Here is a 17000-nt window from a genome sequence, read left to right on the forward strand (position 1 = left end):
GGAACGGGGCAGCTACGGCAGAGGCTGTGTCTGTGCTTGGGGTTTTTTAGCCTAAGAATCCTACAAACACTTCGAAGCACTGAGGCTCAGAGCATTTATTATCATGACACTTGAAAATGCAGAGTTGGTCCTGTTTGTTTACATGTTGTGTGGTTTGGGTTTTTTGACCCCAGCCGTCATCTCACAGATACCTGTACATGGATGGCATCTTCAGTACAGGATGTCACTGCAGTTGGTGGAACTTTCCAAGCCTTAGGCAAGAATGGTTTTTGTAACTGTGTTTTCAGAGCACTTGCCAGTGCGGTTACACCAAGAGTGCTACCCCCGGGTGAGGCTGGATGTGCAAAGTCAATCTGCAGGATTGGAATCTGATTGATTTAAGTGCAGGGCAGCACATAAGTGTGCCTACGTTCACTTAAACGTATTATCCCAGTCGTCTGGGGTAACTCGGGATTTGACAGCACAGCCGCGAAGCCCTGGACTCCGCACAGGCAGTGTGGGATGGTTCGGTTGTTGCCGTGCTGCTATTGCAAAGCTCCCTGATGTCTGCTGTAAGTTAAGTCACCTCGCTGCTTCATTCCGCAGAATATAGATGTGTTTTCAAACCAGGGAGATCACACTCAATCTGGAAAAATTTATGAGACTGTGTTTTTAAACCCTAATTTGTTTTATCTTCGCTACTGCGAAAATATTGTTGATGACAGTCTTTGAAGGCAGAATTAGATGGTAATACTACCAGCTGGTGCCTAAAGCAAGGCTTACTTGCACAGAGTGATTTTAGTGTTGTATTTGGTTTAAGCAAATTGAAATGTATTTTAAAGACCAGAATCCGAAGCTGGCCAGCCAACGATTTGGGTAGATGTGGCCTAATAGTCTTGTTTCATCTCCAGCTACTGCTCCTACATGAAAATTAGCACAGTAATTGGCTTGCTCATCCTTTTCTGTAACAGATGAGTGAGGTACTTGGATTTTACCTAAAATAGTTTAAAACTTGCAGCTAAATTAAATTTTCGCTCTTTATTTAAAAGAGCCTGACAGATGCTCTTGTCTTTCCCCCCACGCAAAGCCTACAGCCGGAAGGCACAGATGTGCTGCTGGGACCAGAGGTGACGTGTGGGCCCTCGGATCTGTCTGTCAGCGCTCCCTTCGCCTTGACGATCCCGCACTGCGCTGAAGTGAACTCGGAGCACTGGAATATTCACTTGAAAAAGAGGACACAGCAAGGAAAATGGGAGGTAAGTTTAGACTCCTGCTCCCACTTCAGGCTGCAGCAATGATGGAAATGTGATTACTGTTACTCATGCAGGGGCAGGTCAAAGATTACGTGATACAAACAGTCATCTTAAAGAAACCGTTTTTAAAAAAGACTTTGCAGCTAAGAAGCAGCTAAACTATTTTCAACTATTGTACCAAGATGTGCAAAAAAGGGTCCATGTTATGATGTAGCCCTTGTGACATGGGCAACTGTGCCTTTTCTCAGGGCACTTAATGACGGAGCCAGTAGCCATTCATTTTTAAAAACATTGTTTTGATAGCTCAGAGCTACCAAACTGACTCCTGTCAGAACAGACCATTACAGCCACACAAGAGTGTACCATGACATAAAGTAAGTTATGGGGGGTAGTTAACAATATACACTCTGAGTTTAAGGTATTTTAACCTTGAAGGATCCTCCCGATTTAAAAGTCCCAGTTCTTTGTACGTGTCATTTGAATGGGCATTCAGTGATCACCCTGTGCTCGTGACCTCTGAAGGATCAGCATACGTTACATGAAATGCTTTGCTTTTTTAGTTGTATTTTCTAATCCTGATCTATTGGGGAAATCAATCTTTGTGCATTCAGCACACGGGCATTTAATCATTTGTGTCTGTCCACCTGCATTTTTTAAGACTGGAACTGCTTGGTAGGCAGCAGTACCAAACGTATTAAACTTTTGCGTCATTTAGGGAGACAGCCTGAAAAAATACACCTGAAGGGATGGCCAAAGCATGAACCAAACTGTTATTCAGCATTACAGATACCCACACAGGACAGAAAGGTGCTGAATTCCCCAAGTATGAAGTGTTCGCTGTACTCGTTAGTAGAGCCGCAGAACCCAGTAACCAGGCACAAACCCTCAGGCAGTCACATTTCATGGTGCTGCTGCTGCTGGAACTTTGGTTCATTGCAGTGTGAGGGGAAAAACCAGGAGTTAAAACATTCCTGGATACCATAACTATCCTCCTCCTCCTCTAAACCGTGATGTTCTTTATTGCTCTCATTTAAACCATTTCAAGTTCAGTTTAGTTTTCCTACTTCAGATACACTCGATGCCCAGTGTTGGTTACAAGCACCCTGGAAGTGGTGTAACACCAGAGCACAGACTGCTCAGATACCTCACCTAACGCTGCTGTAATGCACAACTAAGCATGAAAGGCAGCAGGGTGGGATAGGGAGTTTTTGATGAAGGTAAACGTGATCGTAATGCATGTTCTGAAAAGAAGTCCAATACCAACTGTTGTTCAAGGTTTGCTTATTGACTTTAATCTTCAAGGTAATTTCCTAACTTGACATAGGGGAAAAAATTAGCTAGGAAGTCAAGAGCACTTGAAAGAAGATGCTAAAATTGCTTGCACATCATCACCATCATTATTATATGCTGTGTACATCAAATTCTGCACAGCACATTGCCATAAATCCTATTGCTGACTCAGGGGTGATCTGGCAGTATTTACTTTTATAGGTAGTCTGCCTCCTCCCCTTCCCCGCGGGCAGCATGAGTAAGAGTGGCTCTCAGAAATACTTTACATTCCAGCTGAATAAACCCCAACCAATAATGTCATGACTCCTATTGTCCTGAATTTCATTTTGCAGGAAGTGATGTCTGTGGAAGAGGAAACTACTTCTTGCTACTGCCTGTTGGATCCTTATGCCTGTCACATTCTCTTAAACAGCTTTGGAACTTATGCTCTTGTTGGAGAACCCATCTCTGACTGCGCCGTTCGACAGCTGAAAGTAGCGGTTTTTGGCTGCCTGTCTTGCAATTCTCTGGATTACAATCTGAGAGTGTATTGTATGGATAACACACCTTGTGCGTTTCAGGTAAATGGTTTCACTTTGTTAATTTGCTTCCATTTGGTTTTCTGTATAATATTAACATTGCTTTGTTCCTGGCGATAGTCACTGGGCAACAGCAACAATCCCAAACTCAAATGAGAACACTGGGTTTTTTATTGCCAGTGCTGCATGACTTATTCTGTCCCTTAATTTCTCTGCACTGTTGTTTCACTTGTGCTTTTACACTGCAAGAGGTTTAGGACAGCCGAACGGTCTAGATTAACCAAAAATGCCATGGCCATGGCTAGCACAGCACAGAGCTACAGCTGACAGCAGAGTGTGGGGTTGGGCTCTGTGCCTCGGCCACTCCACGGGCACAGGCAGAGCTTGCATCTGGAGGAAGATGTAAGCAGAAAATGTAAGTCATTTCCATTTGATGTATAGCACTTCTCATGCTCCTTACCCGTTCGCTGTCGTTAGTTCAGGATTTCCTCTCGTTTTTACAATTCGAGCAAGAAGAAAGAGATTTCCTCACTATCTTTTTAAACAAAAATTAAATTATAACCATGCATTTCCCCTTAAAAAATGACAACAAAACACAAAAAAATCCCCAAGTGGCAATTAAAATGAACATGATCTGTCTGCATGGTACTCTGAGACAAACACATGCAATTCACTGGCTTTTGCAGGCTTTGCAAACTCAGAAGCTTTAACAAAACGGTTTTCTTTGGGGAACTGAAATGAAGACAGTTGTGACAGATGAATTTTTGCTTCCTTTTCCTATCGTACAGAACAGAAACATGAATCGTAATGAAGCACACACTAATGTCTGTGTGCTTCTAATAAAAGCAAAGCCACTGAAAACACTCTTAAAGACTTACAATAGCTTTGTAATTACAGCCTTTATAGCGCTCACACAAGCCGTGGGTTACCAGTATCTTCCTGCATGAGACTCCTGAAATCCAGAGGCCCAAATTCCTCCTGAGGCATTAGTGAACACGTCCAAGTAGCTCTGAGTCATACCTTCACTTAATATAATTAACCTGAACCTGTATTGTCTGATGCCTTTAGCGACTCTGCCCGTCTGCATTTAGTAACGTGCAGCAGGTTTATAAAAACGCACAAAAATCTCTGCAACTTTTAAGTATAGAGAAAAAACCTCCCACAGAATTGTGCAACACAACCATGAAGGAGGCCAAGAGGGAAATGAGATTAATCTTATTCAGAGCAATCACCGATTGTTTTCACACTGCTTCATACAGCATGGGAGAGTCTCTTCCAGCGATTCATTCATGCTGAATTTTGCCTTCAGTATATTAAATTTAAAAACCCAACGAAACACAAGAGCCCTCACCCATGGCAGCCGGATTTGACTGTTCCATTTTGTTTCTCGAATTACTATGACGTTCAGCAAAACAGCGAAGGAGACTGGTTTATCCTTTTCTTAATGCACATTAAAATAAGATTTCAAACCTACTTGTTGCTTTTCTGAAGAAAATTCCTAGAAGAATAATTACCAGTTTTCCTCATTCACAAAAGTAGAACAGGGTGTTTGTTCATATTGAGACAACTGTGTATTTATGAAATTATACTTCCCTTAAAAGCATCCTGCATCAGCTTCATAGCTTTGTGCTAGTGCAGATATTGAGTGGTGAACATGACAAATACAGGGTTTTTTGGCTAAAGGATCGGAGTTGGGCTTACCAAGTTTTGTGTGAGTCTCTTAACCCTTTCCAGGGCAGTCCCATGTGAGACACAGAGCTCCTCCATTTTTCACTTTGTCCTTGTGTGGAAACTTACCGCAGTTTTCTAACAGATTTGCCCTTTATGCAGTTCCTGGTGTGCTGGGGAACTCTTGGCCCTCAAAAGATAAAAGACCCAAGTCCTTCTGTATTTTGTGTAGCCCTGCTGACGCCTGTGAATTAAGGACCATTTGCGCTCTCAAAGGTAGAGCAGCATTTATACAACTACGGTCCATTTGGAAAACACTCCAACACGTCAGGGAATTTTGAAAATAATCATGAAATAAACTACACCCTTTGCGGTTGGAAATCAAAAAGTAAAGTCTCCCTTTTTATCCCTTCTTTCTCATAAACCCAGCCACCAGGAGTTAAAACAAGCTGGATGCCTGTAAATTGGTTCATAATAGAAATCCATTATTACCGTTTCAGAGCTCTAGCAGTCATTATATTTTCAGAAGGTCACAATGATTCCAGCTCTTCTAACGATAACTTTGCTGCTGACAAGCACTAAACCTCTCCGATGTTCACACATTGTATATCATTTTAGTGGGTAAAAAAGGTAATTTTGAAAGACTGCTTGCTAGCTGATTTTTAAGGATTTCTGCAAGCTTTCCTTCCTCTCTGGTGTTTTTATTGTTGCTCTACAGGAATAAACACTGTGTGAGTACAGGCAGGGGTGATGTTGTTACTCTTATGTTTTAAATTCACAGAATTATATGAAAATTGAGGTTGGAACAGACCTCTAGAGGGCTGCAGTGCGAATTCCTGCGCAAAGTCGGCCCTTCCAAGATGGCTCAGGGCCTTGTCCCGTAATTCTGAGAACGTGAAGCATTTTGTCTAACGTGCACACGTGGCGTGTTTCTTTTGGTGCTTTTTAAAGTCCTGAGGGTGCTTTCTCACCAAACCTGCCAGCTGAATCTGTACCAAGCGGATATTCACTGAGCGTGCCTTCTGGTGTCTGTCTGTCTGAGTCTGTCAATTCAGCGTCTCGCTGAGCATGGCAAGTGTTTAAGGAGCACTAGACACAACCTCTCGTTTTGTATGGAAAAGCTTAATTAAAATAGAAAGGATGGTTGTGTTATTCCAGCTCAGAAGAGGGATTCATTAAACAGTGATGCCACAAATAACCAGTTCCCGTTTTCCTCTCTGGAGGAAAGAGCTTTACCTGGCAGTGGGTCTTGCTTCCCTCCCCGTGCTGTTGGAGCGCTCTGGGTGTGCACTGCTGTCAACTTCTCCTTGCAGCCGCCATCCTGTGGGTGCAATAGCATGGAAATGCTGTAGGTGAACGAGGCACCTCCATAAAGGTGAATTTTCATCACGTTTGGCGTTTGCTCCTAACACTGAAAAAATTCTTTCCTCCTCTGCCGTTGTAGGAAGTGGTTTCAGATGAAAGACTCCAAGGAGGACAGCTACTGGAGGAACCCAAACTTTTGCATTTCCAAGGGAATACCTTCAGTCTTCAGATCTCTGTCCTCGATATCCCTCCGTTCCTTTGGAGAATTAAACCATTTACTGCATGTCAGGTACTTGGCATTTTTATTTGTTTACGTTTGAATTCAGAGGAAGTAAGAACTTGCACTGCTATAGGCATAGCCCAAATAAGACAGCGGTCCCCTGTATTTTTTGAATAGTGTAGTTTTAATCTCTTGAGTATGCAACAAAATTGCATTGCAAAAATGCATTTTGACAGAGATTTCCTATGTAACAGAACTCTTTACATTTTTCATTTTACAAAAATGCAAGCTTGTGCTTTTCCTCATTTCAATTACCTCAGACGTAAGGCCTATTTTCTTGTTAAACGGTGAAGGTGTTTCTCATGTTTGTTATTCCAATGTAGCTATGAATACATGGCTGAAAATGTAATCATCTAAATGTCACGAGTTCAGATGACAGAACGTATATACTAAGAACTAGAACTGAGGAAAAGCAAGGGTAGCCTCTGTGTTTCTTTGCAGTTAAGAATTTGGGGAGGATTATGTCTGCAAAGTTGGTATTTCTTTGGGACATCGCCTCCTTTGCTGGCTGTGAGCGCCTGGTGCGTGCAAAGTTCTGAAAGGGACTCAGGCCTCCAAACAGCGTGTGTGCAGTTCAGCACTTTTCTTAATGTCGTGTGCAACTTCTCTGAATAAATATATTGCTCATGGTATATTAAACGCAGGCATTTTTGTTCTCTGTCGGCAAGTAATAGTCTAGAGTTTCCAGTCAAAGCTGAACTGCAGGGCGCTGTTTAAACAGGATGTGACAGCCGATGCGAGTTTCTCAGTATTAATCTTCACGCGTTGCAAGGACCTTGCTTTGCTGAATCTACTGCGAGTGGCACGGTGTAAAGTAGCTATTAAGTTTATTGCTGCAGGATAAAAACAAATACAAAGTCAGATGAGGGAGCCCTAACTCACCGAAGAACGGTTCAGTGCCGTGCTCGCTGCACGGAGCTGCAGAATGGCAGAGCTGCTGCAGACACTGCTCACAGTGGCACAGGACCCCTTCCCTCAGCACCCACCGGGGCTATAAACTAGCACGGGCAAAGCCTCTGCTGCAGAGCAGTGCTGCTACTGAACCCAAATCAGTGCCTACATCTGGTAACTGAATATAGTCTGCATGACTTGGACAGCTAGAACAGGAACTGCAGAACAACTTACACTGGCTTTGTATTTCCCTCTCAGTGAAACGTTTTCTGCTGACAGCTCTGGTTCGGTTCCAGCCTCTTTCTATATAAAAAAATCTATTTCTTCACGTGGAGTTTCCTCCAGTGTTGTTTTCTCTCCTATGAACCACACATTAAATACAAGCTGGCTGTTCTGGTTGTCAAGAACAACTGAAAAGAGCATATTCCATAAGTGACTACGTGGTCCAGCCAATGAATCCGTTACCAGATAGTACGATGAGGAAAGACTTATGTTAAAGGTTTCTCATATAAGACCCTGTTTCAAGGCTTGAAGAGATGAATAAGTCGCCATGTGAGGCTGCGGCGTAAAAGCAGTTAATGGCAGGTGGCAGTCGGAATTTCTCTAGACTGCGCTAAGTGCGTGTGTTTGTCCTGGCCATGCTGCAGGAGCAGATGCTGAGTGCTTGGCGTCCTTCCCACCGCGTTCACAAGTAACGTGGGGGAACCCTTCAAACTGGTTGGGTGTTGGAGCAGGAGGAGGCTGTGACAAGCATGCAAAGGAGCCAGACAGGCACCTGTGGGGTTACGAGCAGCTGCCTTCCTAGCATCTTGTGTCTCTTGGAGCATCCAGTGTCTGTCTGGAGCTATGAGATGATTTACATTCCCTCTGTCTGCTAGGAACTTAATTATAAAGGGAGAATAAGACTGAAAGCATTTCTGGAATACTTTAAACAAACATTCATCGTTCACCATGCTTTGCCCCTCTGTATTATGTTTCATATAACTCTTCTCAGCTGAGTGATTCTTCCACTCTGAATGAAAGCAGCGATGATTACTCTGGAAAAACCTAATTACATTTGCTCCACTTCTAATATTTTGCTAACGTCTCCTTTATCACTGTTGGTATCTTACTACTGCTACCAACTCAGGATCCAGATGCAGAATTTACCATTATCGCTTAGCGCAGCATTGCAGGCACCTGAGCTGCTCTCAGGGGCAGTAACTGCGTGTGAGCCGTGGGTGCAAGGACACTGCCCAGCTCTGTGTCTGTACTTGGAGCACGGGGTGAGGCTGAGCTCCGACGCTGCACGTCCTCAATTACTGCTGCATGGCTGATTTCTTCAGGGACACAGACAAGATCACAACCTAAGGCAAATGCTTTCAGGAAGGCAAGAAACCTTTTTCTTGTTTTCCGAGCTGTGAGCTCTTAGGTGAGCTTCCGCAAATAAACTGAGCATAGGAGTTGAGTGCTTGGTTTACTGGTTGGTAACAGCTCTACTAGTTGGCAGATCACTCAGTTATAGCTGCCAGTATTCGACACTGCAGGAATTACAGCTGCCTATAGGCAGCACATTTAATGTCCTTGTCCATGTCATTTATTAACCCTTTGTAAAGCTCTGAAAAATGCAAGCAGAATGCACGCCTGGATTCAATTTGCACAATATTCTGTTTTCTTTGAAGGATCAGCTTCACATGCCATTGAAATAAAGTCTAAAATTTAAAAACAGTGCATGAAAAAGGGAAAATCTGTAAATTCATAATCCACCTCTAGAAAACTAATGTAAAAATCTTTAGATTTCTCATGCTAGAGTAATTGCTCATTAAGGCTGTTAAATGCTGTCCCACAATCATACAGACAAATGCTAAGATATAATAGAATGAAATATTAATATCATTTTTTTTCTCTTTTACGTTACTGTCCAAGTTGCCAATTCTACAGTGTTTCCCAGTATTTTGAAATTAACAGAGAACATTTATTAGTTTTGCCCTATTTTTGGGTTTGCAGGGAAGTTTGTAAAAAAGCCATCGCAGAGATAAAGAATGGCTTTTTTTCCCCTGTTTTGCAATTGTCACAACTGCTCTCTCTGTCGCTCCTGCTCCCCGCTGTGGGATGCGTCTCCCACAGGAGGTCCCGTTCTCTCGCGTGTGGAGCAGCAGCCAGACCCCGCTGCACTGTGCCTTCTCCCTGGAGCGCTACACGCCCGCCACCACGCAGCTGTCCTGCAAGATCTGCGTGCGCCAAGTCAAGGGGCACGAGCAAATCCTGCAGATCCACACGTCCATCCTAGAGGTGAGGTGTCCTCCCTCCTCTCTGGTGAGAGACCTGATTCCTCCCCGCCTTGTCCTCCCCGTCTCTGTGGTTTCTTATGCCCTGTTCAAAATGGTAACAAGCCCATAAGAGCCTGACGGATTCCCCTTCCAGCGGAAACCAAAGCACAGAGATTCTACAACACTCAAAATAATTCCTGTTTGAGTTGGTGGTAATAGTTTTCTTGCAAGAAGTTTTTGACTAGTTTGCAGAGCACTGAGAGTTGAAAATGGATTAATTCAGTAGACAGGCGAGCAATGAAAACTTCAGGTGCTTTTTTTAGGTTACTGAGCATCCTTGTTGATTAATCCAGATTAATACTTCTGGATTAAAGATATATGCCCATTGCTAAATGCAATGTGCAGAGAACGCAGCGAGTTAATAAGAAAACCACAAAATATATAAAAACATCCTCAGAGCATGGCTGTTTTTCAGGTTCCTCATTGTCATTTCCTAAAAAACTTCTGTCATTCTCTATATATCTCAAGACAAAGTTGCTGCTGCCTTTTTTCCCCCTCTCTCTTTTTTCCAAGGGACCTGTCTGTCCACAAGTCCCCAGAGCATGTTACAATTCTGTCTTCAAATGGATTTGCTCGTATGGAGGCTTTCTTGTGCCTATCTCAAAAAGTGATTGAAGAGTGAGGATAATTTAACTGCAAAATAAATATATAACTAACAACTGAATGCTTGAATTGCTCTTTGCTTTACAATTCCCTGAACTAACCAGGTAGCGGTAGCTTATCTCACACGTGCAGGGTATGAAAATCTCCTGTTGTTCTGCATGTTTAATTTAAACAGTCGGGCCATGCGATACATCTACAGCACCACCATTACCTTGCATGGATGACTTCTGGGATGTGTCATAAATGTTCTATGAAGAGACGATAGCATCGTCGTTATTTAATATTTATGCTGCATCGCACTGAAACGAATAACGCATAGAAATGTGCCTCTGTTACATAAGACTGGCGCGATTCTCACTGTGAAGAGGCCGTGCAGAAATCGGGTGTGGGTTCCCCATTCCTCAGCCAGGGCACGGCAGGACTGGGCACAGCCGCCCGCAGAGCCAAGCAGGACGCCCGATGCCCCTCTCACCGCTTTGCTCTTGTGTTCTGTGCAGAATGAAAGAGAAACCATCGCTTTCTTTGCACACGACGACAGCAACTTCCCTGCCCAGGTGGGTCCAAAAGCGTTCAAAATCCCCTACTCGATCAGACAGCGGATCTGTGCGACGTTCGACACACCCAACGCCAAAGGCAAAGACTGGCAGATGTTAGCACAAAAAAACAGCATTAACAGGTAATGGAAGGCAGTTCTGAAAGGTGAACATTTACATACGCAGTGGGAATAACTTCCCACCGTTATGGAATCTTTTGTTTGTTTGCTGGTATTAAAGATGTGTGCATGGTAATTAGCATCCGTACTCTCAGACGTTGGTTTGTGTACGACGAGCTGCTGGAAACGGGAACTGCTTTCTCTGGGTAAACCTGTGTGCCCCGTCCTGCCCCGTGTTTGCTGCTCAGGGCGGTCAGTTCTGGACTGGACCTTTTCTTTGTGCCCACAAGAGTGGGGTCTTGGTACAGTGCAAGACTGTAGGAGGGTTTTGGCCCTGCTCTGTGCTGTGAAAGCAGTGGTTTGAAGGGCTTAAGAGGCTGCATGTTCTTAAGAAAATCATACGGCCTGTTGCCTTGGCTTCTATCTACGTATTTTGTATTCCAAAATGAATTTCATGTTTTGCAGATTTTTTTTCTGTTGTTAAGGAAAAGGCATATTTAAAAAAGAAAGTCATGCTCCACTGTTAGGAGTAATAATATTTTGATTATTAAAACTGAACGATGCTGTAAAAACTAATTTACTGATTATTTTGCTTTTTCCACTTGGCTAAATTAAATTGGTGGAGGCCGTTCACTCACAGAAATATTTTCTGATTGCCACAAACGCCATAAATACGTTCCCAAGAGGGTAGAGGAATACTAAAATCAAGCAAAACAACTTTTCATTGACCTGTTGCTTTGCATGGCAATCTCAATAAACCACATCTGAACTAAATTGCAGCAGTGACAGTCAGAAAATTCTGCTTTACTTATCAGAGTTTACAGCCTTTAATCTCCCCTGGTTCCCGTTCCTCATCCACAGAGGAAGCTGGAGGAGATTTCTTCTTTCTCAGGAAACAGAGACAGCGTACAAAGGAGAGGACACTGATTTGTGTAAGACCAAATTTGTGATAGCCCTTAAACTACCTGTATAAAATCAAAGGCACCCGTGTGTGTCCTCTTGAGGGTTCCCTCCACTCCTCTCACCTAGCCCTTGCTGCAGGTTTTTGTTCTGAAACCACATCTGAAGTGCCAGGCACAACAGAGACACCGTCACATCCATGGCAGCTGCAGTTTCTACTGCTCCTAATCCCTTTTGTTTCACCTTTTTCTCCCCTCCTTGCAGGAATCTCTCCTATTTTGCTACCCAAAGCAGCCCATCTGCAGTCATTCTGGACCTCTGGGAAGCCCGACATCAGCACGATGGCGACCTCGACTCCCTGGCCTGTGCCCTGGAGGAAATAGGAAGGACGCACTCCAAAATCTCAGACGTGACAGAAACTGCGGCTGAAGAGCCCGACTTCGGCTCCAGCAGACAGAACGGACTCTAGTCACGCCTGTCCCCTCACGAACCGATGGCCAGCTTTGACTGTGACACCACAGAATCTCTTTGGCAGGGAGGAAATAAGGGTTTCTGCACACTGTGCGTACGGAAGCGGACACTCGTCTCCACAGTGCAGCTGTCAGTTGGAGGAGCAGAAGAAGCCCTGTTAAAAATCATCTGAGTACTATGGAAAAGACAAGCTTCTCCCTGTCCTCTCTCATCTAAAATTCATGTTTTAATGTCAAAACCAAAACCACACCTCTCATTCCTGGGGCAGGAAGGAGTGAAATACAGAGCCATAAAAGGTAATTATTAAGACATAATGTATTTAGGAAAGAGTAAAGCTGATATCATGCCTGCTGCAGATCAGCAATCGGTATTGAATATTTAGAGCCACTGGAGCTAAACCTGGTTTAAAGGTTTGTTGTCTCGGGGCCTTGACTCCCCTTTGTCCTGCATCTCTCGCCGCACTTCAAGAGTCGGTGTAAAATGGCATTTGATGGCATCGTGTTGGCACTTGTATCTGCTACAGGAAAACTGAAAGTCTGGCCTTACCCTGTTCAGATGTTTGAGGAATTACAATTTCTCGTAACTATTTAATTGGTATAGTTACATATTCCAAACAGTTTCTTTAAAAAACGCAGTCACTTAACGAATGTACATTTGCTGCAGAGCTTTCCTGCCCGTTCTGTTAAGGAAGGAAGAGGACAAACCCCTTCTCTGCGAAAATAAGAGTGCGTGCGAGAGAAATGTTCTGAAATTCTCAGACTGCAAACTTTCACGCAGTCAAAAAGCGTTTCTTTTGGGGTGGATTTAAATAACCAAATAAAATGCACAGAATTGCCAGCCCTATTTTAGCAAGTTCACGCATATTTTTATTACTTCATGTTCTGGGGCTAAACTTAAAAAAGTAAAGGTGAAGTTAATCAGCACAGCTTAACTTCGGTTTAGTTTCAGCTTGAAACAATAAACCCCACACAACACTGCCAAAAACTGGCTTGATTTCATTGTGCAATTTGGACATTTCACAGGATGCAAAGCTGGCTGTGTTACACTTGGTTTAATTACAAACATATTGCGTTTACCACCAAAACCAGAATCTAGCTGGAGATTTCTCATAATTTTTTATCCATTTCATACAAAAATAATTTACTATTTCAACTGAACCAAAAAGAGAGCTGCCACTGTGAGTGTCCTGGTGGAGCTGGTACCCAGCCAAATTTAACCGTTAGTTTTACTCATCTATTCTTCAGAATCCGCCAAGGTGCTCGTTGGCTCTGGCCCAGGGCTATCGGTTTTGGTGACAGGAACACAGTTGGTACCGAGCAGGAACACAAACAAAACTTTAGGAGCTTTATGGAAATGCAAGAAAAAGCTTTCTGGGTTGGTTTTTTTTTTTTGCCCCCACATTTGGCAGCAAGAAGGCCACAGGGTAGGTACTTGGTGTGCAGATCTCTAATAATCTGAAGCTATTTCTTTAGCCAGATTCCAGTTGTGAAAAGTGATGAACAACTCTTGATGTGAGACTTTGCTTGTTCTCGCTCATCTCAAACTGCAAATTTCATTGCTCTCCCAGCTCAGCAGGCTGGAATAGTCTGAGACTTATAAATATTTCCCCAAACATTTTCTGCACTTTAGTATTTCATGCAGCCTGACATGAGAGTTCCTGTTTGCAATGGGAAATCATCATAATGGCTGTGAGCATATTTAAGCCTGAGACAAAAATACCAGCTTATTTGGCAGCAAGCTGTCACTGCTGTCAGCAGCACATGCTTCTCGCTGAGTTTGAATTCTATTTCTGGTGACTTCCAGTCCTCCTCCTCAGAAACCTGTTCTTCATTGGACAAAATGTCATGAATTAAAAAAATAGGGAATGGCATCCACAGAAAAGCGGTGGAGTTTCAGTGAGCTGTCGTTGTCTGGGAAACCAGCCCATCCCTAGACCACGACACAGCTACAGCCGCTCTCCAGCAGTTCCCATGTTCTCAGCGTCTCCTCAGATGCAGGTTTGATTTCCAAACCAGCTTAGGTCAGCTACCACACAAAGAGCCAAGTACCGCCCTGCAGGTGCTGGAACGGATTCATCTCATTCTGAAGAGCTGTATTTATTTTCTCCTCGTGTTTCCCAAATACATGTGAGCCGCACACAGCACATGGGGTCAGGCAGAGCTGCTGTCTGGAGCTCGGACCTTAAGGTGTTTTCTCAGGAAATGCGCAGTGTTTGCTTTCAGGACTTGGGTGGCTTTGAGAAGCCTCTGTGTACAGCGACACCCACCCCTGCCGACAGCGCTCGGTAAAGCCTAGAGAGAGAAACCAGGAGCTGTGCAGACAAAGCGCATCTAAAGGGATCTGGGCTGCACACCAAAATCCAGGGTAGAGCCACAGTCCAGTGAAGTCCGGTGTCTGAGTTAAGGTACTGAAAAGGAGTAAGTGTCAAAGTTCCTTACAGTGCCAGAGAAGACACTGTTCAGTTTTGGGCCTGAGGTTAGAGTTTAATTTTATGTTACTCACCAGAGGGTTGTTGCTCCCCTTTGTGTTTCGTTTCCTGGGTTTTCTTTTCACTTTTGCTAAAGCAGCTTCTTTCTTACTGATCTTACTTCTGTGAATCTGAATCAAGATCTCTGACTTCTTCTTAACTATTGTTACTTTGATGCTCTTGTATTGTTTAAGTGGACTAGGAATACCAGAACACTCCTTATTTACCTTTCTCCCATTGGAATGGGGTTTGAAAGAGTAACCAAACCGCTCGCCTATGCTTCTAATGTGAGCCTATCCAGCTGAACACCTGAGTCTCTTAAGAACTGTGTCAGGAGACAATCCAGGCAGTCTCAGATGGTACCACTAATAGTGACCAGGCTGGAAAGTTTAGGGACACGGGGTAAGAAATGTGCCCTGTGTTAAAGGGCTTCCTCAGCAGGGAGTGGCATCTGGACCACTGTGTGCAGGAACCAGTGACGCTGTCCTTCAGCAGATCCACTGATCCCTTCTGAAACACTGAGCCTTCGTGAACAACATCCCCGAGAAACAAGTGCCACAATCTTTTAGGTCTTTTTCAACAGCCCTCCCCTTCCCAGGCCTTATCTTTTGTTTAACACGGCTGCCTCACGTTCAGCAGAGCCACTGATCCCTTCTGAAACACTGAGCCTTCATGAACAACATCCCCGAGAAACAAGCACCACAATCTTCTTTTAGGTCTTTTTCAACAGCCCTCCCCTTCCCAGGCCTTATCTTTTGTTTAACACGGCTGCCTCACGACTGCCCCAGCTCCCCTCGCCCTCTGCATTAAGGAGCACTGAGCGCTGGTACCACACCACCTTGTCCGTATTTTGCATTCTTGACAGGCTTCTCTCACATTTCGTTTCTGCTCACTCTTGTCTAGGCTGAAAAGCCTTTGAACATCCCTGCTGTTATTCCCTGTACCATCTCTAGTTCTGTGTCTTTTTGGATATGCAGTGACCAATAACCTGTTTTTCAACAGGAATGCGGGCTAAATCATGCAGTTCCTGCATTTCCACGATTTCTTGCTGTTCCCTCATTCAGTATCAATCACAGAGGATTAAGATCTTGCTATCGCACAAAGCCACAAGAAACGCCTGCAAGAGCGCGCAGGACGCCTGAGAGTACAGCGACTGGCTTCTCTATGCATATTGATCCTGCCAATACATCCTCAACATCGAGAAAATAAACCCTGGGAGCACAAATTGTGTAGCTGAAAAAGAAAAGACCAAGGTGACAGAGAAGATGTCAAAATCATTACCAAAAAAAAATAAAAGGGAAATTGTTATCCATGATAATGCTGGAAATTGGTAGGCGGTAACTGAACAACAGGAACTTAAGTTAACTTTTGAGTCGGAAAATAGGCTTCAGGTTCTGTCTGTTCCCTTTCCCCCCATGCCTGTTGATCACTGATACACCTGGTACAGCCACGCTCCCTTTGCTGTTGTGTGTCAGCATCACGGGGTGACGTTAATGGCACTCAGCACTTTTACCCGCAGAGGCTTGCGCCCGTTCTCCTCCCTTGGTTCCGCACAGCCCCGCTTTCAGAGATGGAGAAATTAAAATGGGCTTTAGGTAAATGCTTCTGCTGCCATCCAAAGGAGGCAGGCATGCGGATTTTGTTGCCATTAACAGATAAACAATACGAGTAAAAGACGCTAAATATTTGCTTCCTGTTTTCTACAGTGGAAAGCAGCTGACTTGGCCGGCTCCCCCGCAGGCCTGCTGTGAGCACGCTTTGCAATGCAGCGTTCTCTCAGAACGGAAATTTAGAATTTGTCTGCAAATGCTGCGTAAACAGAGATGTTGAACAGCATTAGCAATCTGAAAATTCCAGAAGGACATTTTTAACATCAATGTTAAAAAGAAATGTCACGTTACATGCTTAAGATTCCATCTGCCTGCCCTGCATCTGAACTGGTGAAACGCCGTTCTGATTCTGCATCACCAAAGAACCTGCTCCTGTTGACTTCCTGAGCACTCTGCCCGCATCCGTCTGCGCTGTGAGTCATTTAAGGCTAATGGTTGCATTTTAAAAGTGACTTACAGTTTTGTCACCAGAACGGCGCACCTCACAGCTCGGCACGCTGCGGCGTCGCAAAGCTGATGTACACTTTCTACAGCGCTGCTTCTGCAGTCTTGCAAGTTTACACTGAAATCCTTGAAGCCACAAGGAAAGGAACCCTGCTCTGTAGATTTAAATTCAAACGTCATTTACCAGTGCAATTCCCATAAAACCAAGATGTACTCCCACAAAAATTTTATTGGGCTTTTTGTAATAGATGAAAAGATATCCACACAATTCTCTCAAAATACAGGGAGCTGGTTTTGTTACTGTTTTTCCCTCTGGCAGCAGCTGCTTTCAGCAGGTTAAGAGAGAAGCTTATTCAGCCG

The 17000-nt window shown here is 44.0% G+C and overlaps 1 protein-coding gene across 1 annotated transcript in view; it reads left to right on the plus strand.

The window, feature by feature from the left end:
• The window catches only part of UNC5D (unc-5 homolog D (C. elegans)), a gene marked incomplete at its 5' end in the record, with an annotated part of 60347 nt that extends 48230 nt beyond the window's left edge, over positions 1–12117 (plus strand). The window contains 6 exons of the mRNA XM_010181386.1: positions 1067–1235; positions 2855–3082; positions 6153–6302; positions 9291–9455; positions 10594–10772; positions 11913–12117. Coding sequence (XP_010179688.1) covers positions 1067–1235; positions 2855–3082; positions 6153–6302; positions 9291–9455; positions 10594–10772; positions 11913–12117 — 1096 coding nt within the window. The remainder of the gene's footprint in view (positions 1–1066; positions 1236–2854; positions 3083–6152; positions 6303–9290; positions 9456–10593; positions 10773–11912) is intronic.
• Positions 12118–17000: the final 4883 nt, after the last annotated feature.

Source organism: Mesitornis unicolor, unplaced genomic scaffold (assembly GCF_000695765.1).
Source record: "Mesitornis unicolor isolate BGI_N332 unplaced genomic scaffold, ASM69576v1 scaffold2550, whole genome shotgun sequence".
NCBI classification, from domain to species: Eukaryota; Metazoa; Chordata; class Aves; order Mesitornithiformes; family Mesitornithidae; genus Mesitornis; species Mesitornis unicolor.